This window comes from Caretta caretta, chromosome 2, assembly GCF_965140235.1.
Source record: "Caretta caretta isolate rCarCar2 chromosome 2, rCarCar1.hap1, whole genome shotgun sequence".
NCBI lineage: Eukaryota > Metazoa > Chordata > Testudines > Cheloniidae > Caretta > Caretta caretta.
The window spans coordinates 270,769,186-270,792,893 of record NC_134207.1 but is presented as its reverse complement, the minus strand read 5'-3'; the positions used below and the strand labels follow the sequence as shown (position 1 = coordinate 270,792,893).

The window sequence follows — 23,708 nt, the reverse complement described above, 5'->3', positions numbered from 1 at the left end:
TCGGGAGCTGCGTGAGGGGGCGGGGCCGCGCGGGGGCTGCCGGGAGCAGCGTGAGGGGGGCGGGGCCGCGCGGGGGCTGTCGGGAGCAGCGTGAGGGGGCGGGGCCGCGCGGGGGCTGCCGGGAGCAGCGTGAGGGGGCGGGGCCGCGCGGGGGCTGCCGGGAGCAGCGTGAGGGGGCGGGGCCGCGCGGGGGCTGCCGGGAGCAGCGTGAGGGGGCGGGGCCGCGCGGGGGCTGTCGGGAGCTGTAGTCCGGGCGGGCCCGGTGCGGAGCGATGCAGAAATACGAGAAGCTGGAGAAGATCGGGGAAGGTACCGGGGGGCTCGGGCCGCGTCTGCCCGGCTGCGCCTAGCCCCCGCCTCGGGCCAGGCCCCGCTCGGCTCGGGGCCGGTCTGGGACGCGGTGGGGGCCGGGGCCGGGGCTGCGGTGGGGGCAGGGGCGCGGTGGGGGCCAGGCCGGGGCCGGGGCTGCGGTGGGGGCCGGGGCCGGGGCTGCGGTGGGGGCCGGGGCCGGGGCTGCGGTGGGGGCCGCGGTGGGGGCCGGGGCCGGGGCTGCGGTGGGGGCCGGGGCCGGGGCTGCGGTGGGGGCCGCGGTGGGGGCCGGGGCGCGGTGGGGGCCGGGGCTGCGGTGGGGGCCGCGGTGGGGGCCGGGGCGCGGTGGGGGCCGGGGCAGGGGCGCGGTGGGGCCGGGGCCGCGGTGGGGGCCGGGCCGGGGCCGCGGTGGGGGCCGGGCCGGGGCCGGGGCCGCGGTGGGGGCCGGGCCGGGGCCGGGGCCGCGGTGGGGGCCGGGCCGGGGCCGGGGCCGCGGTGGGGGCCGGGCCGGGGCCGGGGCCGCGGTGGGGGCCGGGCCGGGGCCGGGGCCGCGGTGGGGGCCGGGGCCGGGGCAGGGGCGCGGTGGGGGCAGGGACGCGGTGGGGGCCGGGCCGGGCCCGGGGCTGCGGTGGGGGCGCGGTGGGGGCTGGGGCGCGGTGGGGGCCGGGCCGGGGCCGGGGCTGCGGTGGGGGCCGGGCCGGGAGTCAGGCGCTGCAGTTGCTGTAGGGTTGAGCTAGAGGTTGGGGGGCAGGCACTGGGCTGCCTGGTTCTCACGGCCTCTCCCCACAGGGACCTACGGGACCGTGTTCAAAGCCAAGAACAGGGAGACCCATGAGATCGTGGCGCTGAAGAGAGTCCGGCTAGATGATGACGACGAGGTGACCAGCCCGCTCTGCTCTGTTGTCCAGCCGTGGCCGGCGCTTGCTGCTTTGGCCCCATCCTGCCTCCGGCTCCCCTCGGGGACCAGATGGGGGCTGCAGCCGCGAGCAGATGTTCCCAGCTGCAGGGGAGCAGGTTTGGGCAGCTCCCTGCCCTGAGCTGCCTATGCTGGGGATGGGGGCTCATCAGCCCTTGCGGTTCCTGGGCCCTGTTTTACTGTTTCTGCCAGATCCTGGCTCTGTGAGGCAGCATATGCTGATAATCCATCTTTCTCTCTTTCTGTCTCTCTCTCTCCTCTTCTCTAGGGTGTTCCCAGCTCTGCCCTGCGGGAGATCTGCCTGCTCAAGGAGCTGAAACACAAAAATATTGTCAGGCAAGGACATGCTTTGTGCCAGGCAGGCCAGGAGGCTCTGGATGGGGCTGGGCTTGGATCTGGACATGTGGAGCTCCTGGGTGCTGTGTGGCATTGTCCCTGCTCTGCTTTCCTCTCCATGAGTCCCGTAGGGGCTGCGGTGGAGCTGTGAGGAGCGTGGCCTCTCCCGGCCCACGCGGAGTCCTGTAACATGCTGTCAGGGCTGGGGAATGGGAAAGTGTTTGTACCTTTCACAGCAGATTTGCCAATGGGGTGACCTGCTTGTTTCCTACCCAGGACCCTGGCACTATGTCCCCTGAGGCAAAGGGGTGAGGGCCTGCCCTGGACCCCCTCTCCCGGGGGGCATGCTTTCAGCATTGGGGCTGGCAGGAGGCCCCATGCTGTGGAAGGGCCTGTGGGCTCCTGCTGGGGGCACTCACGGGGTTTTCCCTGCATTGCAGGCTGCACGATGTCCTGCACAGCGACAAGAAGCTGACACTGGTGTTTGAGTTCTGTGACCAGGTGAGCTGGGGAGCCCACAGGGGACTGAAGGCCCTGGGGGTCCGTGGGCTCCCCTGCCTCCAGGAGGAAATGGGGAGCCCGGGGTGAAATCCACTGTCCTCCCCAAGGGGGAGCGGAGTTGTCTGGGTGCCCCTGAGCTCCCCAGGTCCCCTCTGATCCAGGCATCCCTCTTTTTCCCACCAGGACCTGAAGAAATACTTTGACAGCTGCAATGGGGACCTGGACCCTGAGAATGTCAAGGTGGGTTTGCAGGGCCAGGCTAGGATGGTGCCTGGCGGGGGTGCCAGTCACAGCACCCAGCTCAATGGCCCCCATGAGCGGCCCCCACGACAGCCCCCTGCCAAGGTCCGTTCTGAGTTGGCAGCTCGCCAGGCTCGCAGCATCACAAGCTGCTCCTCCTAGACAGGCCAGTCTTGGTTCCCTTGGGCCTGGCGAGGGAGAATCCCCTGCTTCCTGGAGCCAACGCCCGCCCTGGCTGGGGCACGAGTAGGTTTGAGGTCTACCGGGAGCATGCTCACTGCTGCCCTCTCTTCCAGTCCTTCATGTACCAGCTGCTGAAGGGCCTCGCCTTCTGCCACAGCCGAAACGTGCTGCATAGAGACCTCAAACCCCAGAACCTGCTGATCAACCGAGTGAGTGACCCACGCAGCCAGACAGGGGCCAGTGCTGCTGCTGGGCCGGAGTGTGGGGCATTGACAGGGCTGGTCGGGATTGAGGGGGACTGGCAGGGCTGGCGGGAGCCCAGGGTTGGGTTAGCAGGGTCTGTGGGTCGGGGTTGGGGGTACAAGCAGGCTGGTGGGAATTCCAGAGCTGGGCTAGCAGGGGCTGTGGGTTGTGATCGAGGGGGAGCCCAGGGCAGGGTTGGGGGTCTGCTCATTGTGTCCCCTCACCCGCTCCTCTTGGGGCTGTAGTCTTTGCCTCCCGAGCACAGGGCAGGAGCTTTGCTGCTTCTCTGGCTCTGGGTGGCAGCCGCAGTTCCTGGCAGGTGGCGCACTCTGCATGACTGAGTCTCTGTGGCTGGTTCATCTTCTCTCGGCAGAATGGGGAGCTCAAACTGGCCGACTTCGGTTTGGCTCGGGCCTTTGGGATCCCTGTGCGCTGTTATTCAGCAGAGGTGAGTGGTTGGGGACGTCCTGGGGGCGTGGGCACACATCCGCTGCAGGGGCCCGTTCAGCAGTTCGGCTGCTGTGTACCAGCTGGTCTATGCAGCTACTGGACAGGCTGTTCTACAGGGAGCTAGCATCTAGTTCTTCGCTGTGAGAGGAGAGCACCGGCCCCCCTGCCGCAGGGCCCCCCTGCCGCAGGGCCCCCCCAGCGTGCAAAGGGAGAGCACCCCTCCTCCCCCTGCCTCACAGGCCCACTAGCACCATGCTGGGATAGCGAGGTCAGCACTGACTGCGAGGGGAGAGCACCCCCTGCTGAGCCCCCTCCCCACTCCCTGCAGCTCGGCCCCACCTAGAGCTGCACTGATGCATGGGGGGGCAGCGCTGTCTCTGGGGGAGAGCGCCCTGCCCCACCCCCGGTTCTTCCTTCTCCGCCAGCAGTGCTGGTTCATGGGGGTGGGCCGTTCACATCCTGTCTTCCCAGCTCGGCCAGTGCTTCCGCTTGGAGCACACAGCAGCTGGGGCAAGGCTCGGAAGAGATGGGATCCCGCTGCTGCTGGCTCTGGGGGGTTTCAGCGGGCCCCATTCTCTGCAGGGCGGATGGGTCAGCAAGCGTGGCGGGGTGCTGCAGCGGCCATGGAGGGGGCTGCGGGAGGAAGGGGAAGCTGCCCCATGGCCCGCCTAGCTGCCCAGAGCTTGGAGCCACACGTGGTGCTCAGGCTGGCAGCTCGGCGGCCCCTCCTGTGGGCTGTTCTCGGGGCAGTGGGGGTCTGACGGCCTGTGTCCGCCCCCTGCAGGTTGTCACACTGTGGTACCGTCCCCCTGACGTGCTGTTCGGTGCCAAGCTCTACTCCACCTCCATAGACATGTGGTCAGCCGGCTGCATCTTCGCAGGTACCCGGGTGCCCGGCTCCCCGCTGTGGAGGGGCCGTGCACCAAGCGTGGGGAGTGGGGGAGGGTCTGCAGGGCTTCCTGGGCTCAGCCCCGTCTCTCTCCCCGCAGAGCTGGCCAACGCCGGGCGGCCCCTGTTTCCGGGGAACGACGTGGACGACCAGCTGAAAAGGATTTTCCGATATCCTTTTCAACCGTGGGCGGGTTTGTTGAGCAAAGGGTGAGGAGAACAGAGCCAGGAGCCAAAAGGCCCAGGCCGGGCCACAGCCTGGCTTCCCCCTTGGGGAATGGCTTTCCTGACCACCTTCGGGTGGGAGGGGCATGCGGCTCCCAGCCCTTCCTCCTGGCTGAAGGAGCCCTGTGGGGGGTGGGATGTGCCTTGGGCAGGGTCTGCAGGCCAAAGCCGAGGTCCTCCCCTCCCCCGTTTCCTGGCTGGGGCCTGTGGGGGCAGAGATGGCCCTTAACCCGCCCCACATTGCTGGGAACCCCAACTGAAGAGCAGTGGCCGGCCATGACTAAGCTCCCAGACTACAAGGTGAGTCCCAGGCTGGGGACGGGTGCTCAGGGCCTGACCTGTTGGGGGGGCTCTGGGGCACGGAGCTGCCCCCTCCAGCCACAAGCTGCAGCTCTTAGGTCCATCAGCGGGTGCCACGAACAGCACCTGACTGGCGTGAGCCCCGGCACGACGCGCAGGCCCTGGGTCCGCTGGGAGGAGCATCTGCAGGGGCTGGCTAGGCCCTCGGAGCACCAGGGCCAGGGAGGGAGCAGCTGCCAGGCCCAGTCTGGGGGCGAGGTTAGTGTCTGGAGAGGGAAGGGGCGAGGTTGGCCTGTCTCTGGGGGGAGGTGGAGGGTGAGTTAGTGTCGAGGGGGTGGGGGGGGTTGGCCTGTCTCTGGGGGGATTAGTGCTGGGGGGTGCTCCTAGCTGTCGCCCTCTCTCCCCTCAGCCGTACCCCATGTACCCTGCGACAACGTCGCTGCTCAACGTGGTGCCGAAGCTCAATGCCACAGGTCGCGACCTGCTCCAGGTGGGTGCCCCACTGCCCCGGGCTGAGCAGGTGCTATGGGCCCAGCCCCATGGCATGCAGTGGGGGCTGCTGGCCTCAGGGAGGGGCAGGCCGGTCCCTGGGGGCTGCTGGGGTCCTGACCATGACTGTTTTGGGGCACCTTGGCCCAAGCCCTTCGCGTACGCAGAGCTGACAGCCCCTCTCTGTTCCCCGCGGGCAGGGGCAGCAGCTGCTCTGTCTGGGCTGCGCTGGGCAGCCAGGTGGCTTCTCTGCCGCTGCTCCCCCAACCACCCCTTGGGGAATGGGCGTCTGACTCTCCCCTGCAGCCCCAGGGGTGGGGGGTGCTTGGCCCCATTGCCCTGCTCCGTCGATGCTGTCCCCACCCCCTCCTCACCCAGCCCCTCTGCTGCCTCCACAGAACCTGCTGAAGTGCAACCCGGTGCAGCGGGTCTCGGCCGAGGAGGCGTTGCAGCACCCCTACTTCACGGACTTCTGCCTTCCGTAGAGCCTGCCTAGGCCGGGCCAGCACCTGCCCTGCTCCAGGGGCGCCTGGGGGAGGGGGGTTCTGGGGCCAGGGCACTGGGTGATGGGCAGGGCCCTGGGACCACACCCCCCCAAGGTATTTATTAGGTTTTTAACCCATTGCAGTACCTGGTTTTATACCAGTCTCTGCTGGGACCCCATGGACAGGAGCCAGCCCCCCTCCCTGCCCTGCTGCGAGCACCCATTGCCCCGATACCGTGCAGCGTCACCTGCCTCCCACGGGACAGGGATGGCCCTGGGGTTCCAGTGGGGCACAGGAAAGAGGGGAGCTGCTGCTGTCCCTTACTTGGCCGGGGGTCTGGGGGCAAGAGATGGCTCCTCCCAGGCTGGTGCGGGACGTGGTGCTCCCGGCGCTGGCTGCCCATTCTTGCCACGTCCCCTGCAGGCCTCTGGGCCCTGGCTATGCCCCTGCCTGGGGGGGGCCCCCCTTCCAGCTGGGACTCCTTGGGGGGCCAGGCAGCTTCCCTCCCCCTTGTACCGTGCTCCTGTGTGGCTGAAGGTGTATCTTTAATTTCATAAACAGTTCCCCTCCCCCAGCCCGCGTCCTGCGCTCTCGTCCCTTCCATAGTGGGGGAGGGCTGTTGGGGCCGCCCCGGCAGGCAGAGAATGGAGGCTTGGCCAGCCCTGTGGCTCGGGGTGCTGACGCGCCTGCCCAGCTGTTCACGGGAGGGGCAGCGGGCCTGGCTGCAGCGGGGGGGGGCTGGAAGGTGGGGGGCTGCTGATATGCCAGGGCCCTGCAGGGCCTGGGGAGAGCCTGGCTGTGGTGACGATGGGGAGTCAGCTCCAGAGTCCTGTGGGGTGAGCTGCAGAGCGGAGCCTGGTGACGGGGGAGGCGCTTGCTGGCCCAGGGGACAGCCCATGGGCTGCTGGTAGAGAGAGCCTGGCCTAGGGCCCACTCGGCAGCTACCCCTTGCTCCCACCACTCGCAACACCAGACTAGGGTCCACCATGTGCCCGTCTCTGTAGGCCCAGCCTAGCACTCTCCCCTCGAGCCCTGTGTGGGCCCTGCAGGGCCCCCCAGGCCTGGTCCAACCCTGCCTCCCCCCCGGCCCAGCCCAATGACTGGTGCCTGCTTAGGGCCCTCCCATCCTGGAATTGACCAAGCAGAGGTGGGAAGTCGGAACCACCAGGTGGGCTTTAATGATACACAGGATCCGCGCTAGGCTGGAGAGGTGCAAGCTGCAACTGTCTCTGCGCTGGAGGGAAGAGGGAGGGCACGGATGGGAGGAGCAGAGCAGGGGGCACAGATGGGCAAGGGGAGCAGGTAATGGGGGTGCTCCAAGCAGCTCATGCAGATACGTGGCCAGCAGGACTCTCAGACAGGGGTCACTAGCACAAAGGACCTGGTCAGTCCCTGGGGTCTCCCAGTCTCCATGTGCCCCAGCACAGGGACCCGTGGCCACCCCCTGCCTCTCCCCATTGCAGGGCCCGGGAAGACCAGGAGTGCAAGCTGCACCCATCCCCGGGGGCCAGCCCGCCTGAGGGAGTTGTGAGGGTGCTGGAGCCCTGGGGCTGGGGAGCTCTGTGGGTCTCATACAGCTGGGGGCGGCTCCCCGGGGAGGGGCTGCAAGCAGGGGGAGGCTGGGCCGAGCTCAGTGATGGGGGTAGAGGCCCCCGGGGAGGGGAGAGCTGGCTCTGCTCTCTGTGCCCTGGCTAGGAGGCAACCAGGCACCATGGCTTTTCAAAGGTTCTGGCTTCCACCCCTGGGGCAGCTGGCACGATCATGGCCAGGGCAGGGCACCCCAGCGCTGGGCTCAGCACCCCACTGCCCGCAGAGGGGCTGACCCCAGAGGACATCAATCCCCACCCCACCCCCTGACTGGGCGGGGTGGAAGCCCGAACATGAGTTCCCCTGTTGAGGGCTGTGCATGGAAGCCCAGTGGTGAATGCTCAGAGCCGCAGCTGGCCGGGCGCTGAGTTGGGCCCAGGCCCCACAGAGCCCAGTGTATGGAAGCCCAGGACTGCACCACCCCAGTGTCTCCTTCCCAGGGGCTGTCCTGCTGCCCTCTGTGCCGCCAAGCCTTGTCTGCCTGGCCAGAGCAGCTCGGGTCTTGCTGGAGGCGAGAGGCCGGTGGGCTGGGACTGCAAGGCGCAGCCGCCCCCTCAGCAAGCAAACTCCTCGAAGTTGCCGAGAGCCGGGTGCCGAGGTAGCATGTTCGGGGTGAAGCCGAGACTGTCCGAGTGGCTCCGCAGGGTGTTACAGGTGCTCTGGGGAGGAACAGGGGGTAAGAAGCAGGCTCACCCAGTCCCAGTCCCACCCGTCTGCTCACCCAGTCCCAGATCCTGGCCCTGCTGCCCCCACAGCCGTGGTCTGCCTCCCCTCCCCACATTCCCGGGTCTCTATCTGGGAGCTGGGTCTGGCCGCTGATGCCATGGCCCTCCGGGCATGCTCTGACTCTAGGGCCGTGTCTTGCTCCCCCAGTTCTGGGCCGGGAGGGTCTGCAGGAGCCCCATGCAATTTGGCCTGGGCTGCGTCTGCAATGTGGTGTTGATGATGGCCCAGGATGCGGAGGGTGCTAGTAAAATGTGTGATGAGACCAGGCGGCGCTGTCAGCCAGGCACTGGAGGAGCCTGAGGCAGGGAAAGAGCTAGCCCAGGGGGAAGAGGGGCAGCTGGGGGGCGGCTGGGCTGAGCGGTGGGGGCAGGGCAGAGCTGGGGGAGTGCGGGTGCAAGGGTGGAGTGGATCAGGTTGCGAGGGGGGATGATGGGCCGGGGTTGCCTGCACGAGCAGGGGCCTGGCCTCAGTGCCAGGAGGTCACTGCTAAGCCTGCAGTCCTGTGTGGATGTTGCTGGCTGGTTGCCCCATGGGACCCTATGCTTGCCCGACAGCCGCAGGCCCGCTGAGAGGTGCCAGCACTCGAGAATGGCTCCTCCAAAGGGCCAGAGCCGGCTCTAGCTGCCACGCGCCCAGGCCCTGCCCTGCCCTGTCCTGCCCTGCCGGCAGTGTGACTGCCTGGCCAGTGTGTGAGCCTGGCACTGTCCATGGCCACAGGGACCACTTGGCCTCTTACAGAGCCCAGGGCACGGCTCTGACCAGGGACTCCTGGCCTAGCTGAACTAGAGGGGGGCTGTTGGAGACATGCCCAGCCTGGATTCACTGACCCTCTGTGACAGAGACACCCCCCACCACCCCTCCGGTCATTCGTTCCAATGAGGGCGACCCTCCCTTGGGAAAAGCGGCTCCTTATTCCCAGCCAGGACAGCTCTCGTCCAAGCCCTGCCTGTCGGAGCGAAGGGCCGTCTGCCGCAGAGCCCCCTCCCCTGCACAGACCGGGCTCCGGGCACCTGCAGACGGCGCTCACGGCACCACCGACCCCTCCCCTGCACAGACCGGGCTCCGGGCACCGGCAGACGGCGCTCACGGCACCGCCGACCCCTCCCCTGCACAAACTGGGCTCCGGGCACCTGCAGACGGCGCTCACGGCACCGCCGACCCCTCCCCTGCACGGACCGGGCTCCGGGCACCGGCAGACGGCGCTCACGGCACCACCGACCCCTCCCCTGCACAGACTAAGGCAGCTTAATCTATGCGGCAGGGTCTGCAGCAATCAACCCCTCCCTGGCTCTTTTCTGACCCCTGCCACTTGGTCAATCCCTGTTCTGAAGAGCAGGACCCAGTGCAAGCCACAGCAGCCCGGGATGGCTCTGGAGCAGGGGCTGAGTCACCAGGCTCCTCCTTTGCCCCCAGGCCGCGCACGGGGAGCCCTGCTGGGTGCGTGCCACCCTGGTCCCAGGCACTGTTCGAAGTCCCAGTCCCCACGCTGGGCCTGTGCCTCACACCGTGGTGAATCCTCCGTACCTTGGGCAGGTGTGAGCCCAGCCAGCTCTCTCCGGGCAGAGATCTCAGGCCGGGGCTGAAGGCAAAGCCAAGCCCTCCCAAGAGTGGCCGTGCCCAGAAACTGGCACTCAGCCCCAGCCGCTCTGGCTCCCGCCTGGCCCTGACACTAGGGGCCCTGCGGAGGCAGCGGGGATGCGCTGCACTTAGGGGGTGGCTCTGGGGCAGATCTGGGTTCAGCTGCACCCCAGAAATAACAAACTCATGGGTGCAAAGTGGCATGTACACTACCCCAGTGGACCACGGCAGGTCAGAATGGGGGGACTCACTCTCCTGCACTCCCAGGACCCCCTCCCCCGACCACATTGGGGCAGGATGAGGGGGGTGGGATGGGGTGGAGGGTGCTGCTGGGGCCACCCACTGAATCAGGAGGAACCTATGGGAGCCTCCCACTCAGGGGCCAGAGCCTGCCCCCGCTGCAGGGGACGAGCGACCCGGCTCTGTGCTCGCTCGCGCCTGGCTGCGGCTCGTCCAGGGGCCTTTATCGCCTGCGTGGGGCAGCACCAGAGCCTGGCAGCCAGTGCCCACAAGCGGCCCAGTGCCCCTGCCTTGCGCGGACACAGCCCTGCCCCCCGTCCGCGTGGATGCTGCAGCGACGCCTCGCCTACAGCAGTCACCTCCAAACGTTTCTTCTGGAAACCCAGTTAAAGAAAATGGTGGTTGCCCGTGACCCAACGGAGCTGGAGATGAGGGGTTCGGGGTGGGGGAGGGGCTGGGGTGAGGGCTGCGGGGTGGGGCCAGGAATGAGGGGTTCAGGGTGTGGGAGGAACTCAGGGCTGGGGCAGGGGGTTGGGGTGCAGGCTCTGGGGTGGGGCCAAGGATGAGGGGTTTGGGGTGCAGGAGGGGGCTCTGGGGTTGGGGGGGCTCAGGGCTGGGGCAGGGGATGGGGGCACAGGCTTACCGCGGGCGGCTCCTGCCGTGGGGGTGCTAAGGCAGGTTTCCAGCCTGTCCTGACGCTGCGGACCGCGCTGCGCCCTGGAAGCGGACCAGCAGCAGGCCCGGCTCCGAGGTGGAAGCACGCAAGCGGCTCTGCATGTCTCTCTGCCGCATGCACCCCCCACCCCAGGTCCCATTGGCCAGGAACTGGCTAATGGGAGTGTGGAGCCGGTGCTCGGGGCGGGGGCAGCGCGTGTCGCCCTGCGGCCCCCCGCCTAGGAGCCGGACCGTCTGCTGGCCGCTTCTGGGGCACAGCACAGTGCCAGAACAGGTCGGGACGAGCCTGCCTTAGCCAAGCCGCACCGCCAACGGGACTTTTAACGGCCCGCTCGGTTGTGCTGCCCAGAGCTGCCGCGACCCAGGGCCTTACATTCCACGACCCAGTACTGGGTCCCGAACCGCAGTTTGAAACCACTGGGCTAGAGGAAGTGGGGGTAGGGCCACCGAGCGCTAACATGCCCCAGTCTCGCGGCGGGGTTCAGCCGGGTGGTGCTAAATCCAGCGTCACCAGCAGGTGGGGCCAGCCCTGGGGGTGTCACAGCCCGTGGGGAGGGGCCCCGGGGAGCTGAGTGAGGCGAGAGCAGACGGGCCGGGAGGGAGCAGACGGGCTGGGACCTTTGCTGGTGCTGGGGCCCTGCTCCCCGCGCCGCCCCCCGTGGAACCCGGAGGGGAAGCAGCCAACAGCCCAGCTGGGCAGGAGTCAGCCCAGCCTGGTGTCCGGCCAGACCCGTGAGGGGACACGGCCCAGCGGGCTGAGCAGTGGGCCCCTGGGGGCCTGTGCCAACCGCTGCGCTCGGCCCCGCGGCCCCCAGGGCCTGCAGGAACGGGCCGGGGGTGGCTCTGCCGGCACCAGGGCGTGACCCCCAGCCCGCAGGTCCGCAGCCTGCGGAGCCCACACGCTCACACATGAGAGCGGGGCCACGCGGGGCCGTGGCAGGGACGGGCTGGGGCTGTTCTGATTCACCTCCGGCCGCGGGGGCCCCCCCTGCCAAGGGGGCTGCCCCCAGCACTCCAGCGGGAGGTCCCTGAGAGCAGTCTGCCTCCAGCTCGTGGCAGGAATCCCAATTGCCCCTGCTCTGGCCCTTCCAGCCCCACGCCCCCCCCCCCCCCCCCCCAGCTCACCGCCTTGCATGTGTCTGGGAAGGGGCTGCCCCTTCCCCTCCCTGGGCGCCAGTCCCTCGGGGCAGGTCTGTGCTGAACCCCGATGCGGGGCACGGGGGCCCCAGGGCAGGGGGAGATGCTCTGTGCCACCCAGGAGGGCTGGCACCTCCCCTCACCCACGGGTTGTCAGCCAGAGACAGCGGCAACCCGACCCCCAGCCTGGAGCAGCCCCGATCCCCAGCAGGCCTCAGCGCCGCAGAGTGCCGGGTGGGGCAGTTCTGGGGGGACGGGGGAAGGTCAGGGGCCCCTCCCCTGGCGGGGCGGTTCGGGGGGGACGGGGGAAGGTCAGGGGCCCCTCCCCTGGCGAGGCGGTTCGGGGGGGACGGGGGAAGGTCAGGGGCCCCTCCCCTGGCGGGGCGGTTCGGGGGGGACGGGGGAAGGTCAGGGGCCCCTCCCCTGGCGGGGCGGTTCGGGGGGGACGGGGGAAGGTCAGGGGCCCCTCCCCTGGCGGGGCGGTTCGGGGGGGACGGGGGAAGGTCAGGGGCCCCTCCCCTGGCGGGGCGGTTCGGGGGGGACGGGGGAAGGTCAGGGGCCCCTCCCCTGGCGGGGCGGTTCGGGGGGGATGGGGGAAGGTCAGGGGCCCCTCCCCTGGCAGGGCGCCCAGGGGCTGGTTACCAGGTTGTCGCTGTTATTTCTCTGGGGTCTCTTCTTGTTCTTGTAAAAACTGAGGAGTTTGTCCCGAAACACCTGGGGGGAGATAACTGGGTCGTCACCAACGGGGGTGAGGAGTGGGGGAGGTTCTGCAATGTCCTCTTGGGGGGTCCCTAGAGTTCAGGGGTTGTAGCTCCTTTGTACTTCCCCTGCTCGCTGTGCCGGCCTGGGAGAGTCGAGGGGCGGCACTAGCCTGGGTGGCGGGAGCCCCGGTTTCCAGTCCCTGTTCACCCTGTGGGGCGCTGGGCAGCCCTATCTGGCCCATGGGGGCACAGCCCAGCCCTGCTTCTTAGGGGGGCAGGGAAGTGCATGAAGGGGTGAGCTGTGCCCAATGCTGCGGTGTGGGGCAGAGCTGGGCCACGGACACCCCCTGTAACCAAGTGGGAATTGTTTGTAATATTTTAATCATGCTTGTCTGGGCCTCAGTTTCCCCTATGTGCTGCGTTGTTACCTGTTGGGGGGGGGAGATGGCGGGGGGTAGGCTCATATGGGGGGGCCCGGGGGGCGTGCGGGGGGGGTGGGGAGAGGGGCTGGGGGCACATGTGGCTGTGGTCAGCATTGAAGCTAAACCAGTCTCAGGAGCGTTGTCAAGGGGGAAGGCTCGGGGGGGACACCAAGACTGGGGCGGGGAACCAAGGTTCGGGGGAGAACCAAGAGCCCCCTGCCCACCACTGCTCAGCCCGTGGCCTCACCTCGTACAGGTAGTCGAAGATCTCCAGGATGGTTAGGATGCTGGCCCCGATGAACAGCCCCATCTGGCCCCCGATGTCCCCTGGGGGCAGGGGCAGAGCGTGAGCGGGCAGCCAGGCCGCACCCACCCGACGCTGCTCCTGCAGCAGGCAGGGGCCTGCCCCACCGACGCCCACCCGGAGTCACGAGGGGGCACTGCTCCCGCCCCAGCCGCAGGGTTGCAGGTCCCCTGGGGCACCCCGCCGCACTGCGAGTGCTCACCCAGCAGCCCCCCCCGGGCACTCACCCCCCCCGGACACTCACCCAGCAGCCCCCCCCCGGCTCTCACCCCCGACAGGCACTCACCCAGCAGCCCCCCCGGGCACTCACCCCCCCAGACACTCACCCAGCAGCCCCCCCGGGCACTCACCCCCCCTGGCTCTCACCCCCCCCCCCCAGGCACTCACCCAGCAGCCCCCCCCCGGCTCTCACCCCCGACAGGCACTCACCCAGCAGCCCCCCCGGGCACTCACCCCCCCAGACACTCACCCAGCAGCCCCCCCCCGGGCACTCACCCCCCCCGGACACTCACCCAGCAGCCCCCCCCCCCGGCTCTCACCCCCGACAGGCACTCACCCAGCAGCCGCCCCGGGCACTCACCCCTCCAGACACTCACCCAACAGCCCCCCTGGGCACTCACCCCCCCGGGCACTCACCCCCCCAGGCACTCACCCAGCAGCCCCCCCGGGCACTCACCCCCCCAGGCACTCACCCAGCAGCCCCCCCGGGCACTCACCCCCCCAGACACTCACCCAGCAGCCCCCCTGGGCACTCACCCAGCAGCCCCCCCGGGCACTCACACCCAGCCCCCCCAGCACTCACCCCCCTGGCTCTCACCCCCCCCCAGGCACTCACCCAGCAGCCCCCCCGGGCACTCACCCCCCGGGCACTCACCGAGCAGCCCCCCCTGGGCACTCACCCCCCGGGCACTCACCGAGCAGCCCCCCCTGGGCACTCACCCCCCCCCCCAGCACTCACCCAGCAGCCCTGCCACCTCATATGCTTTCTTCTGCTCGATGGTCTCATAGTTCAAGGCTTCAAAGAAAATGTCCAGCACCAGCACATTGTCCCTTGGGGGCGGCAGCAGCCAGGCCAGACACAGACAGACAGACAGACAGACGGGATGAGTCCAAGTGACCAGTGTGGTGACACCAGGGCTCTGCAGGGCTGGTGTGGGCTCTGCAGGGCTGGTGTGGGCCCTGGGGGGCAGGCTGGGAGGAGCAAAGGGGGGGTGCACCCTGGGGGGGCTGTGGCATGTTGGGGGGTCACTCATGGGGGCATGCTGTCCGCAACAAGGGGGGCGCACTGGGGGGTTGGGGGACACGCTGCCTGCAGGAGGGTGCTGTGGGGCGTTGTGCTGTGCGTGGGGGTGATGTCTGGGGGGCTGTGCAGGGGGAGTTGTTCTGTGCGCAGGGGAGGGGACTCACGAGATGTACTGCTCGCTCTTGTTGTACTTCTTGGCCAGGTACTTGGCTGAGGCCTTGCTGGGGATCTTGACCATGGAGAGCTCCTTGCCGTAGCGCACCATGTCACAGGGCGTGCGGCACACGCAGAATTCACTGTCCTTCTTCACCAGGAAGTCTGGAGTGCGAGGACGGGTGTGAGCCAAGAACACCCGGAGAGCCACGGGGACGTGGACAGGGAGAGCGATGGGGACAGGCGGAGAGCGATGGGGACGGGGACAGGGATGGGGACAGGCGGAGAGCGATGGGGACAGGCGGAGAGCGATGGGGACGGGGACAGGGATGGGGACAGGCGGAGAGCGATGGGGACAGGCGGAGAGCGATGGGGACGGGGACAGGGATGGGGACAGGCGGAGAGCGATGGGGACAGGGACAGGGATGGGGACAGGCGGAGAGCGACGGGGACGGGGACAGGCGGAGAGCGACAGGGACGGGGACAGGGATGGGGACAGGCGGAGAGCGATGGGGACGGGGACAGGGATGGGGACAGGCGGAGAGCGACAGGGACGGGGACAGGGATGGGGACAGGCGGAGAGCGATGGGGACAGGGATGGGGACAGGCGGAGAGCAATGGGGACAGGCGGAGAGCGATGGGGACGGGGACAGGGATGGGGACAGGCGGAGAGCGACGGGGACGGGGACAGGGATGGGGACAGGCAGAGAGCGATGGGGACAGGCGGAGAGCGATGGGGACGGGGACAGGGATGGGGACAGGCGGAGAGCGATGGGGACAGGCGGAGAGCCAGCAGAAGTGACAGGCCAGAGAGCGATAGGGTTGGGAAGGGGCCAGAGACTCACAGGGATGGGGCGTGAGCCAGCAGCACCCCTATGGGCTGGAGATCCCCAGAAACTGGGCCCACACACAGGCCCTCGACTGCTTCAGCAACAGGTCCCAGGGGGTCCAATCCCCAACTGCTCCTCGGGCAGCGACACAAGCTGGGGAGGAGACTGGAGGTTCCCCAGGGGTCCCCAGCCCTGCTCCCCATGTCCCCCGGGGGGGAGGTGACCCACGAGGGGGCAGTCCCAGTGCCGGGGATGGGTTGAGCTGGAGCAGGGCCATGCGTGTCAGGGTCTGGCCGGGTGTGGGAGGCATGCGGGCGGGCGGCAGGGCAGGAGACGAGGCACTGCCCCAGAGACGGGCCGCGGCGGGTACATACCCAGGGCAGGGTCGGCGCACTCCTTGTACTGCTCGGGCGTGCACACGTTGGCGTTCCCTGGGGAGGGGGGCACAGGGTCACTCAGGGGCTTGGCGGGGGGCTGGTGGGGCTGCAGGAGCCATTTGGGTGGTGGGGGCTGCGTCTCATTAGAGCCCCATGTCTGGGGGAACTAGCCCAGGAGCTGGGGGGGCGCCCTCCTCACCCTGCCCCCAGGACCAGCATATCTCTCCCCAGCAGCCCCCTGCCCTCTCGTCCCCTCCCAGCTCCCACTTGCATGGGGCTCCCCCCCCCAGCACGGGGCCTCCTGGGCCCCCCCCAGCCCAGGGCCTCCCCCAGCCCGGCCCGCGCCCCTCACCGGGCATGTGCACCATGCGGCAGTTGCAGTTTTCGGCCAGGTAGCGGGTCTCGCAATCCAGGCGGCAGGCCGTGATGCTGTAGCTGGTGAAGAAGTCGGATTCAATGGGGGTGGATTTGCAGTCCCCCCACGGGGGTGGGAGGTAGACCAGCTACAACACACACAGGGTTAAGGAAAAGGCCGGAGGAGCGGCCAGCAGCCTGCCCCGGTGCAGGACCCCCACCCCTTGCCCCCCGACCTGTGCTGCGATGTGACCGCCCCCGACATGGTGGAACCCCCCCTTCTGTACCAGAGCAGCAGTGGGGCCCCCCCCAGAATGGCAGCCGGGCATCTCGCAGGCTGGCATGTGGGCACAGGGGATGGGCACACGCAGCGCCACACTCACCTCTGTGCACACGCACTACAGAGCTGCAAATGCACACGCATTCAACATGTGCACCCACGGCGCTGCAGGCCCCCACGCACGCATACCATGACGAGCCGGGCATTATGGGTAACACCCAGGGGAAAAACCACAGGAGGAGGGCAGCAGAGAGGGACAGCACGGGGTGGGGGACAGGCGGCCCCATGGGGGAGAGTGCAGCGGATGGTGCTGCGTGCCCGTGTCCCGAGGCGGCTGGGAGCGGAGCACGGCGCGGGGAGCAGGCCGGGTGGGTGCTGTACAGAGACAACGGAGGCTCCTTCTCTTACAGTAACTGGCTCAGCAAGTCCTCGTCCGCATGGGCCCCACCCGAGGAGCAGGTGCCTTGGGCGCGAGATCAGGCTCTTTGGCCAGCAGGATCCATGGGGGCCAAGCTGCACCCATACATCCTACAGTCCCACCCCATCCCTCCGCTCCCTCACTACTCCCAATCTGGGCGCTGAAGGAGGGGCTGCAGGGCGGCTGGTGGGATTCACATGGAGAAATCATTGCCAAGAACTGCAGAGACAGTCACCCTTTCACTCCGTCGAGTCTCTGTCTCACCCAGCCCCCCTTGGCCCCCCTCAGCCCTCCCAAGGGGCACTCACCCAGCATAGACCCTGTCGTGGAGTGTATCGTACTGCCCAGCCGCCAGGTGTGTGACCTACCTTATTTAAACGAACTTCAGCTGTGCCTGGAAGGGCACTGACGGCTCTTACGATGAACACACCTGGGGTGTAGGAGCGAGTGCTGTGGCCAGCCTGTACCTGATACTGGAGCATGACATGGTGTCAGGAGTAAACTAAGAACAGCAACAGAAGGAAAACAACAACAAAGGTTGCAGGAGCTTATCAACATGCCACACTTCAAGAACCAGGGGGAAATGTTGAAAGTTTTATAAGAGCTCTGAGTACATTGGCTGAGAACAGTGATTCTGGGAATGCAAACCATAAAAACAATAGAGACAGGCTGGTTATTGGGTTAACAGATAAAAACCTTTCACAGCAGCTACGACTGAAGAGAGATTTAGCCCTAGCCACCGCTACCCAATGACCAAAGCGTTCTGAGTTGGTGAGACACCAAAACCTAGGACAACTTGAGAACCTTGGAAAACCTGAAACTAGCTTAGAAACTCTACACAGACACTTGAGTGTTAAAAGTCATTATCATCAAAGCCCTGAGGCAAGGAGAGAGAATGCCCAGGCTAAGAGGGACAAATGCCAGCCTAGGTGCCGAAGGTGCGGAACAGATCATGTCCCAAGAGATGGTGAATGTCCTGCCAGAGGTGCAGGGTGTAAAAAACGCACGACCTATGGACATTTTGCAGCTGTTTGCTGCACTAAAGCAGCCAGTGGGTTGACGCATATTACAGACAACCAAGAGACGTTGTTTCTCGGATCTGTCACTGGTGATGACACAGAGCCTGCCTGGAATGTGAAACTGGATATTCATGGCAAGACGATTGACTTTCAAACTAATTCAGGAGCTGACATCACAGTCCTCACAGAAGGGATTTACAATCTCTTCAGCCCCTCCCAGAGCTTGTCACCGAGTCCCCAGGCGATGCTCTGGAACGGCTCCCTAAGAAGCCAGGCAGGACTCTGGGGAAGTCTCCTTTCTGGGAGCAGCCTGTCTGCAGGACACAGCTCACCCGGCTCCCACCTTCCTGGGTCTGACCTCGGAGCATTCAGCCTCCTCTGCCCCTCCGTGCGCTTCCCACAGCGAGTCCGCCCAGGCGGGGTCCTGAGGAAGCCAGAGGGTCCTGCCCCCCAACTCCGCAGTCAGACAGGACTCTCAGCCAGCCAGTAAAACAGAAGGCTTATCAGACGACAGGAACATGGTCTAACACAGAGCTTGTAGGTGCAGAGAACAGGACCCCTCAGCTGGGTCCATTTTGGGGGGCAGTGAGCCAAACAAGCACGTCTGCACTTCACTCCTCGTCCCCAGCCAGCCCCAAACTGAAACCCCTTCCAGCCCCTCCTTCTCTGGGCTTTGTCCCTTTCCCGGGCCAGGAGGGCACCGGATTCCTTTGTTCTCCAACCCTTTAGCTCTCACCTTGCAGGGGGGAAGGGCCAGGCCATCAGTTGCCAGGAAACAGGGTGTCGGCCATTCTCTGTGTCCAGACCCCTGCACACACCTGCCCTCAAGGGCTCTGCAATGATCATACACCCTTATCCCACCACCTAGATACTTAAGAACTGCCTAGGGGAAACTGAGGCACCCCCACACTATTCAGAGGAAACATGAAGAACAGTCCCACTTAGTCACAATGCTCAAATAAATTTGTTAGTCTCTAAGGTGTGACAAGTACTCCTTTTCTTTTTGCGAGTACAGGGATTGGAGCGGAGTCCGAGAGAGCAAGAGGAGCAAGAGTTCCTGATGGGGAACCCAATCTTGAACACCCTCGTCTGGTCGGGGACAGGAGTCTTGGCGATGCCTGGCTACTACTCCAGCTGCTCCCACATCCTGCTATAGTCCCATTTGGGGTCAGGAATCTGTTCCTTAGCGCAGTCATCTTCCTCCAGCTGCACGATTAACTCTGCTTTGGTGAACTTTGCAATGCTCAACCCTCTCTTTCTGCACAGGGTTACAATGTCCTTCTTAAGGAGATGGTGACAGGCCATCGCTCCGCTCTTCCCAAGTTGTTGTGGACTCAAGGCCTGTGTGCTCTCAGCTCCCCACGGTTTCCAGGGAGAACCCCTAGTGTGCCAGCCCTTCTTGAGGTCACCACCTCTTTGCCAGGGTCGAGCGGCAGACTCCTCCGCCCCTGAGACTGCTCTCACCTTGCAGGGGGGAAGGGCCCAGGCTATCAGTAGCCAGGAAACAGGGTGTCGGCCATTCTCTGTGTCCAGACCCCTGCACACTCCTGCCCTCTAGGGCTCTGCAACCGTCATACACCCTTACCCCACCCCCTAGATACTTAAGAACTGCCTAGGGGAAACTGAGGCACCCCCACACTATTCAGAGGAAACATTAAGAACAGTCCCACTTTGTCACAGTGTGTAAGGGTTTGGGGGAATATTTTGGGGAAATAGGACTCCAGGTGGTCCTTTCCCTGATTCTTTGTCTAAATCACTTGGTGGTGGCAGCCTACTGTTCAAGGACAAGGTGGAATTTGTGTGTTGGGGAAGTTTTAACCTAAGCTGGTAAAAATAAGCTTAGGGGGTCTTTCATGCGGGTCCCCACACCTGTACCCTAAAGTTCAGAGTGGGGAGGGAACCCTGACAACCCAGATCAAGCCCTGCTGAGATGCCGATGTCTATTGCTAAGGTTAATGTGATTTAACTCAATTGTTAAGTATGTTCCTGGGAAAAATCTGGGAGTAGCAGAAGATCTGTCACAGCTCACGGAGCTCATCATGCACACAGCTACAGGTGAGCTCGAAGATGACATAAAGGCATGCGTGGATGCTGTAGACCCACACAGACCAGTGTCAGAAAAGAGACTATTGCTACCACAAAAAGCAACCTTGACAGATGCTCAGCTTCAGGAAGTTCTAAGTTACCCTCGGGCAACTGGGTCAAGTATTTAAAGGACAATAAGGAAGTGATGAGACTACTTTATGGTGTGTGGACAGTTAAGCGAGTCAGATGAATTCATGGTTAAAGGCATTTGCATTGTAATTCCAAACAAAATGAGGGGAGAATCCTAAACCTCCTCCAGGAAGGACAAGGAGGACGAACTAACTGCCGTGAATGGGCCAGTCAGCGTGGTGGCTGGGAATTAGCAAGGACATAAGGAATAAAGTATCTGCATGTGAGTACTGCAGAATGAACAGACCAACACAACACACACAACACCCAGCCCAGACAGGCCGTGGAAGAGACTAGCTGCAGACTGATGTGAATTCAGAGGTCATCATTACCTGGTCGTTGTGGACTCTTTTTCCAGGTATACAGAAGTCATATACTTGAAAGACATGACATATCGCAGTGTCATCGAGAAATTGAAGTGCACTTTTGCTCATTTCGGTATTCCAGAACAACTAGTGATGGACAACAGACCACAACTCACCACAGCAGAATTTAAGTCATTCTGAACAAAATATTATTTTGATCATATTCCTAGCAGCCCACATTCCCCATGAGTGAATGAAGAGGCTGAGAGAGCTGTACAGACCGCCAAAAAAATCCTCCTGCTGCTGAAGATCCATTCCTTGCTCTAACATTATTGACAGGAACTGAGACCGTATAGATCATGGTTGAAACCAGGGTCCTATGGTTGCACCAGGTCATGTACAGAGGAGGCCAAGTGGGGTGTCTATGGAAAGGTTTCAGAGGAACAGCCGTGTTAGTCTGTATTCGCAAAAAGAAAAGGAGTACTTGTGGCACCTTAGAGACTAACCAATTTATTTGAGCATGAGCTTTCGTGAGCTACAGCTCACTTCATCAGATGTTTACCGTGGAAACTGCAGCAGACTTTATATACACACAGAAATCATGAAACAATACCTCCTCCCACCCCACTGTCCTGCTGGTAATAGCTTATCTAAAGTGATCAACAGGTGGGCCATTTCCAGCACAAATCCAGGTTTTCTCACCCTCCACCCCCCCCACACAAATTCACTCTCCTGCTGGTGCTAGCCCATCCAAAGTGACAACTCTTTACATAATCAAGTCGGGCTATTTCCTGCATAGATCAAGGTTTTCTCACATCCCCCCCACCCCCATACACACACAAACTCACTCTTCTGCTGGTAATAGCTCATCTAAACTGACCATTCTCCAGGTTTAAATCCAAGTTAAACCAGAACATCGGGGGGGGGGGGGGGTAGGAAAAAACAAGAGGAAACAGGCTACCTTGCATAATGACTTAGCCACTCCCAGTCTCTATTTAAGCCTAAATTAATAGTATCCAATTTGCAAATGAATTCCAATTCAGCAGTTTCTCGCTGGAGTCTGGATTTGAAGTTTTTTTGTTTTAAGATAGCGACCTTCATGTCAGTGATTGCGTGACCAGAGAGATTGAAGTGTTCTCCGACTGGTTTATGAATGTTATAATTCTTGACATCTGATTTGTGTCCATTTATTCTTTTACGTAGAGACTGTCCAGTTTGACCAATGTACATGGCAGAGGGGCATTGCTGGCACATGATGGCATATATCACATTGGTGGATGTGCAGGTGAACGAGCCTCTGATAGTGTGGCTGATGTTATTAGGCCCTGTGATGGTGTCCCCTGAATAGATATGTGGGCACAATTGGCAACGGGCTTTGTTGCAAGGATAAGTTCCTGGGTTAGTGGTTCTGTTGTGTGGTATGTGGTTGTTGGTGAGTATTTGCTTCAGGTTGCGGGGCTGTCTGTAGGCAAGGACTGGCCTGTCTCCCAAGACTTGTGAGAGTGTTGGGTCATCCTTTAGGATGGGTTGTAGATCCTTAATAATGCGTTGGAGGGGTTTTAGTTGGGGGCTGAAGGTGACGGCTAGTGGCGTTCTGTTATTTTCTTTGTTAGGCCTGTCCTGTAGTAGGTAACTTCTGGGAACTCTTCTGGCTCTATCAATCTGTTTCTTTACTTCTGCAGGTGGGTATTGTAGTTGTAAGAAAGCTTGACAGAGATCTTGTAGGTGTTTGTCTCTGTCTGAGGGGTTGGAGCAAATGCGGTTGTATCGCAGAGCTTGGCTGTAGACGATGGATCGTGTGGTGTGGTCAGGGTGAAAGCTGGAGGCATGCAGGTAGGAATAGCGGTCAGTAGGTTTCCGGTATAGGGTGGTGTTTATGTGGCCATTGTTTATTAGTACTGTAGTGTCCAGGAAGTGGATCTCTTGTGTGGACTGGACCAGGCTGAGGTTGGTGGTGGGATGGAAATTGTTGAAATCATGGTGGAATTCCTCAAGGGCTTCTTTTCCATGGGTCCAGATGATGAAGATGTCATCAATATAGCGCAAGTAGAGTAGGGGCTTTAGGGGACGAGAGCTGAGGAAGCGTTGTTCTAAATCAGCCATAAAAATGTTGGCATACTGTGGGGCCATGCGGGTACCCATAGCAGTGCCGCTGATCTGAAGGTATACATTGTCCCCAAATGTGAAATAGTTATGGGTAAGGACAAAGTCACAAAGTTCAGCCACCAGGTTAGCCGTGACATTATCGGGGATAGTGTTCTTGACGGCTTGTAGTCCATCTTTGTGTGGAATGTTGGTGTAGAGGGCTTCTACATCCATAGTAGCCAGGATGGTGTTATCAGGAAGATCACCGATGGATTGAAGTTTCCTCAGGAAGTCAGTGGTGTCTCGAAGGTAGCTGGGAGTGCTGGTAGCGTAGGGCCTGAGGAGGGAGTCTACATAGCCAGACAATCCTGCTGTCAGGGTGCCAATGCCTGAGATGATGGGGCGCCCAGGATTTCCAGGTTTATGGATCTTGGGTAGTAGATAGAATATCCCAGGTCGGGGTTCCAGGGGTGTGTCTGTGCGGATTTGATCTTGTGCTTTTTCAGGAAGTTTCTTGAGCAAATGCTGTAGTTGCTTTTGGTAACTCTCAGTGGGATCATAGGGTAATGGCTTGTAGAAACTCGTGTTGGAGAGCTGCCGAGCAGCCTCTTGTTAAACCTTGATCTATGCAGGAAATAGCCCGACTTGATTATGTAAAGAGTTGTCACTTTGGATGGGCTAGCACCAGCAGGAGAGTGAATTTGTGTGGGGGGGGTGGAGGGTGAGAAAACCTGGATTTGTGCTGGAAATGGCCCACCTGTTGATCACTTTAGATAAGCTATTACCAGCAGGACAGTGGGGTGGGAGGAGGTATTGTTTCATGATTTCTGTGTGTATATAAAGTCTGCTGCAGTTTCCACGGTAAACATCTGATGAAGTGAGCTGTAGCTCACGAAAGCTCATGCTCAAATAAATTGGTTAGTCTCTAAGGTGCCACAAGTACTCCTTTTCTTTATGGAAAGGTTGTAGTTTGACGGTTATGATTATACTGTCTGTATGTGTGTATCATTTTTGTAGTTGAAGTTATGAATATTGGCTATGTACTTGTATCTCAATGTGTTTTGATTCTAAGTAGCCTCAGTGAAGCATTTGGTCAGCTTCCTGAGAAAGGAATTTGCAGATTAAGTGCCCAAACAAGAAACACTTAACTGACAATGGACCTTGGGAGACTCCAATCCACATGATAAGTCTTCCTGGGAACGTTCAAGGTGGCATGTGGGCAATGGCTGCTGCCTGCAAACTGAGTTGTGCATGGACATGTGACTTGCCCATGTGACTCCAAACTCCATCTTGTTGCTGTGATTTTGCACAGGAGAACAAAGGGGTTTCTGCCCACAAGAGAAAGAATATAAAAGGCCCTGGAAACCACTCTATCTTGTCTTCAATCCTGCTTCTGACCTCTGGAGGGACTTTGCTACAAACTGAAGCTCTGAACCAAGGACTGAATGACCCATCCCAGCTGGGAATGTTCTCCAGAGACTGGATTTGTGCCAGC

At 62.9% G+C, this 23,708-nt stretch overlaps 2 protein-coding genes across 7 annotated transcripts in view; one reads left to right on the top strand and one right to left on the bottom strand.

The window, feature by feature from the left end:
- Positions 1–206: 206 nt before the first annotated feature.
- CDK5 (cyclin dependent kinase 5) lies at positions 207–6,139 on the top strand. Of its 2 annotated transcripts, XM_075126136.1 has the most exons (12): positions 207–309; positions 1,099–1,187; positions 1,494–1,561; positions 2,002–2,062; positions 2,246–2,302; positions 2,599–2,694; positions 3,102–3,176; positions 3,963–4,059; positions 4,168–4,239; positions 4,533–4,591; positions 5,001–5,081; positions 5,479–6,139. In XM_075126136.1, the coding sequence occupies exons 1-12, from the start codon at positions 273–275 to the stop codon at positions 5,563–5,565; spliced, it is 879 nt and encodes a 292-aa protein (XP_074982237.1). In that variant the 5' UTR covers positions 207–272; the 3' UTR covers positions 5,566–6,139. The 2 variants fall into 2 exon arrangements, with proteins under 2 accessions (XP_074982237.1, XP_074982238.1); XM_075126137.1 differs by lacking the exon at positions 5,001–5,081.
- Positions 6,140–6,715: 576 nt separating this feature from the next.
- ASIC3 (acid sensing ion channel subunit 3) overlaps positions 6,716–23,708 on the bottom strand; it is a 41,652-nt gene continuing 24,659 nt past the window's right edge. The window contains exons 4-10 of one of the 5 annotated variants that reach the window (XM_048842067.2): positions 15,891–16,041; positions 15,536–15,592; positions 14,343–14,496; positions 13,894–13,985; positions 12,879–12,941; positions 12,151–12,222; positions 6,716–7,811 (exon numbers count right to left, since the gene is read on the bottom strand). In XM_048842067.2, the coding sequence (XP_048698024.1) occupies positions 12,164–12,222; positions 12,879–12,941; positions 13,894–13,985; positions 14,343–14,496; positions 15,536–15,592; positions 15,891–16,041 (576 nt within the window). In that variant the 3' untranslated portion in view covers positions 6,716–7,811; positions 12,151–12,163. Of the gene's footprint in view, positions 7,812–12,150; positions 12,223–12,878; positions 12,959–13,893; positions 13,986–14,342; positions 14,497–15,535; positions 15,593–15,890; positions 16,042–23,708 lie in introns of all 5 variants that reach the window. The other 4 variants (XM_048842064.2, XM_048842065.2, XM_048842066.2 and 1 more) reach the window with 4 other exon arrangements.

Coding starts and splice junctions, on each gene's coding strand:
- CDK5 (XM_075126136.1), top strand. CDS start 273: ATGCAGAAATACGAGAAGCTGGAGAAGATCGGGGAAG. Junction 3,177..3,962: donor TGCGCTGTTATTCAGCAGAG/GTGAGTGGTTGG, acceptor CGCCCCCTGCAG/GTTGTCACACTGTGGTACCG. Junction 4,240..4,532: donor GCTGAAAAGGATTTTCCGAT/ATCCTTTTCAAC, acceptor CCCGCCCCACAT/TGCTGGGAACCCCAACTGAA.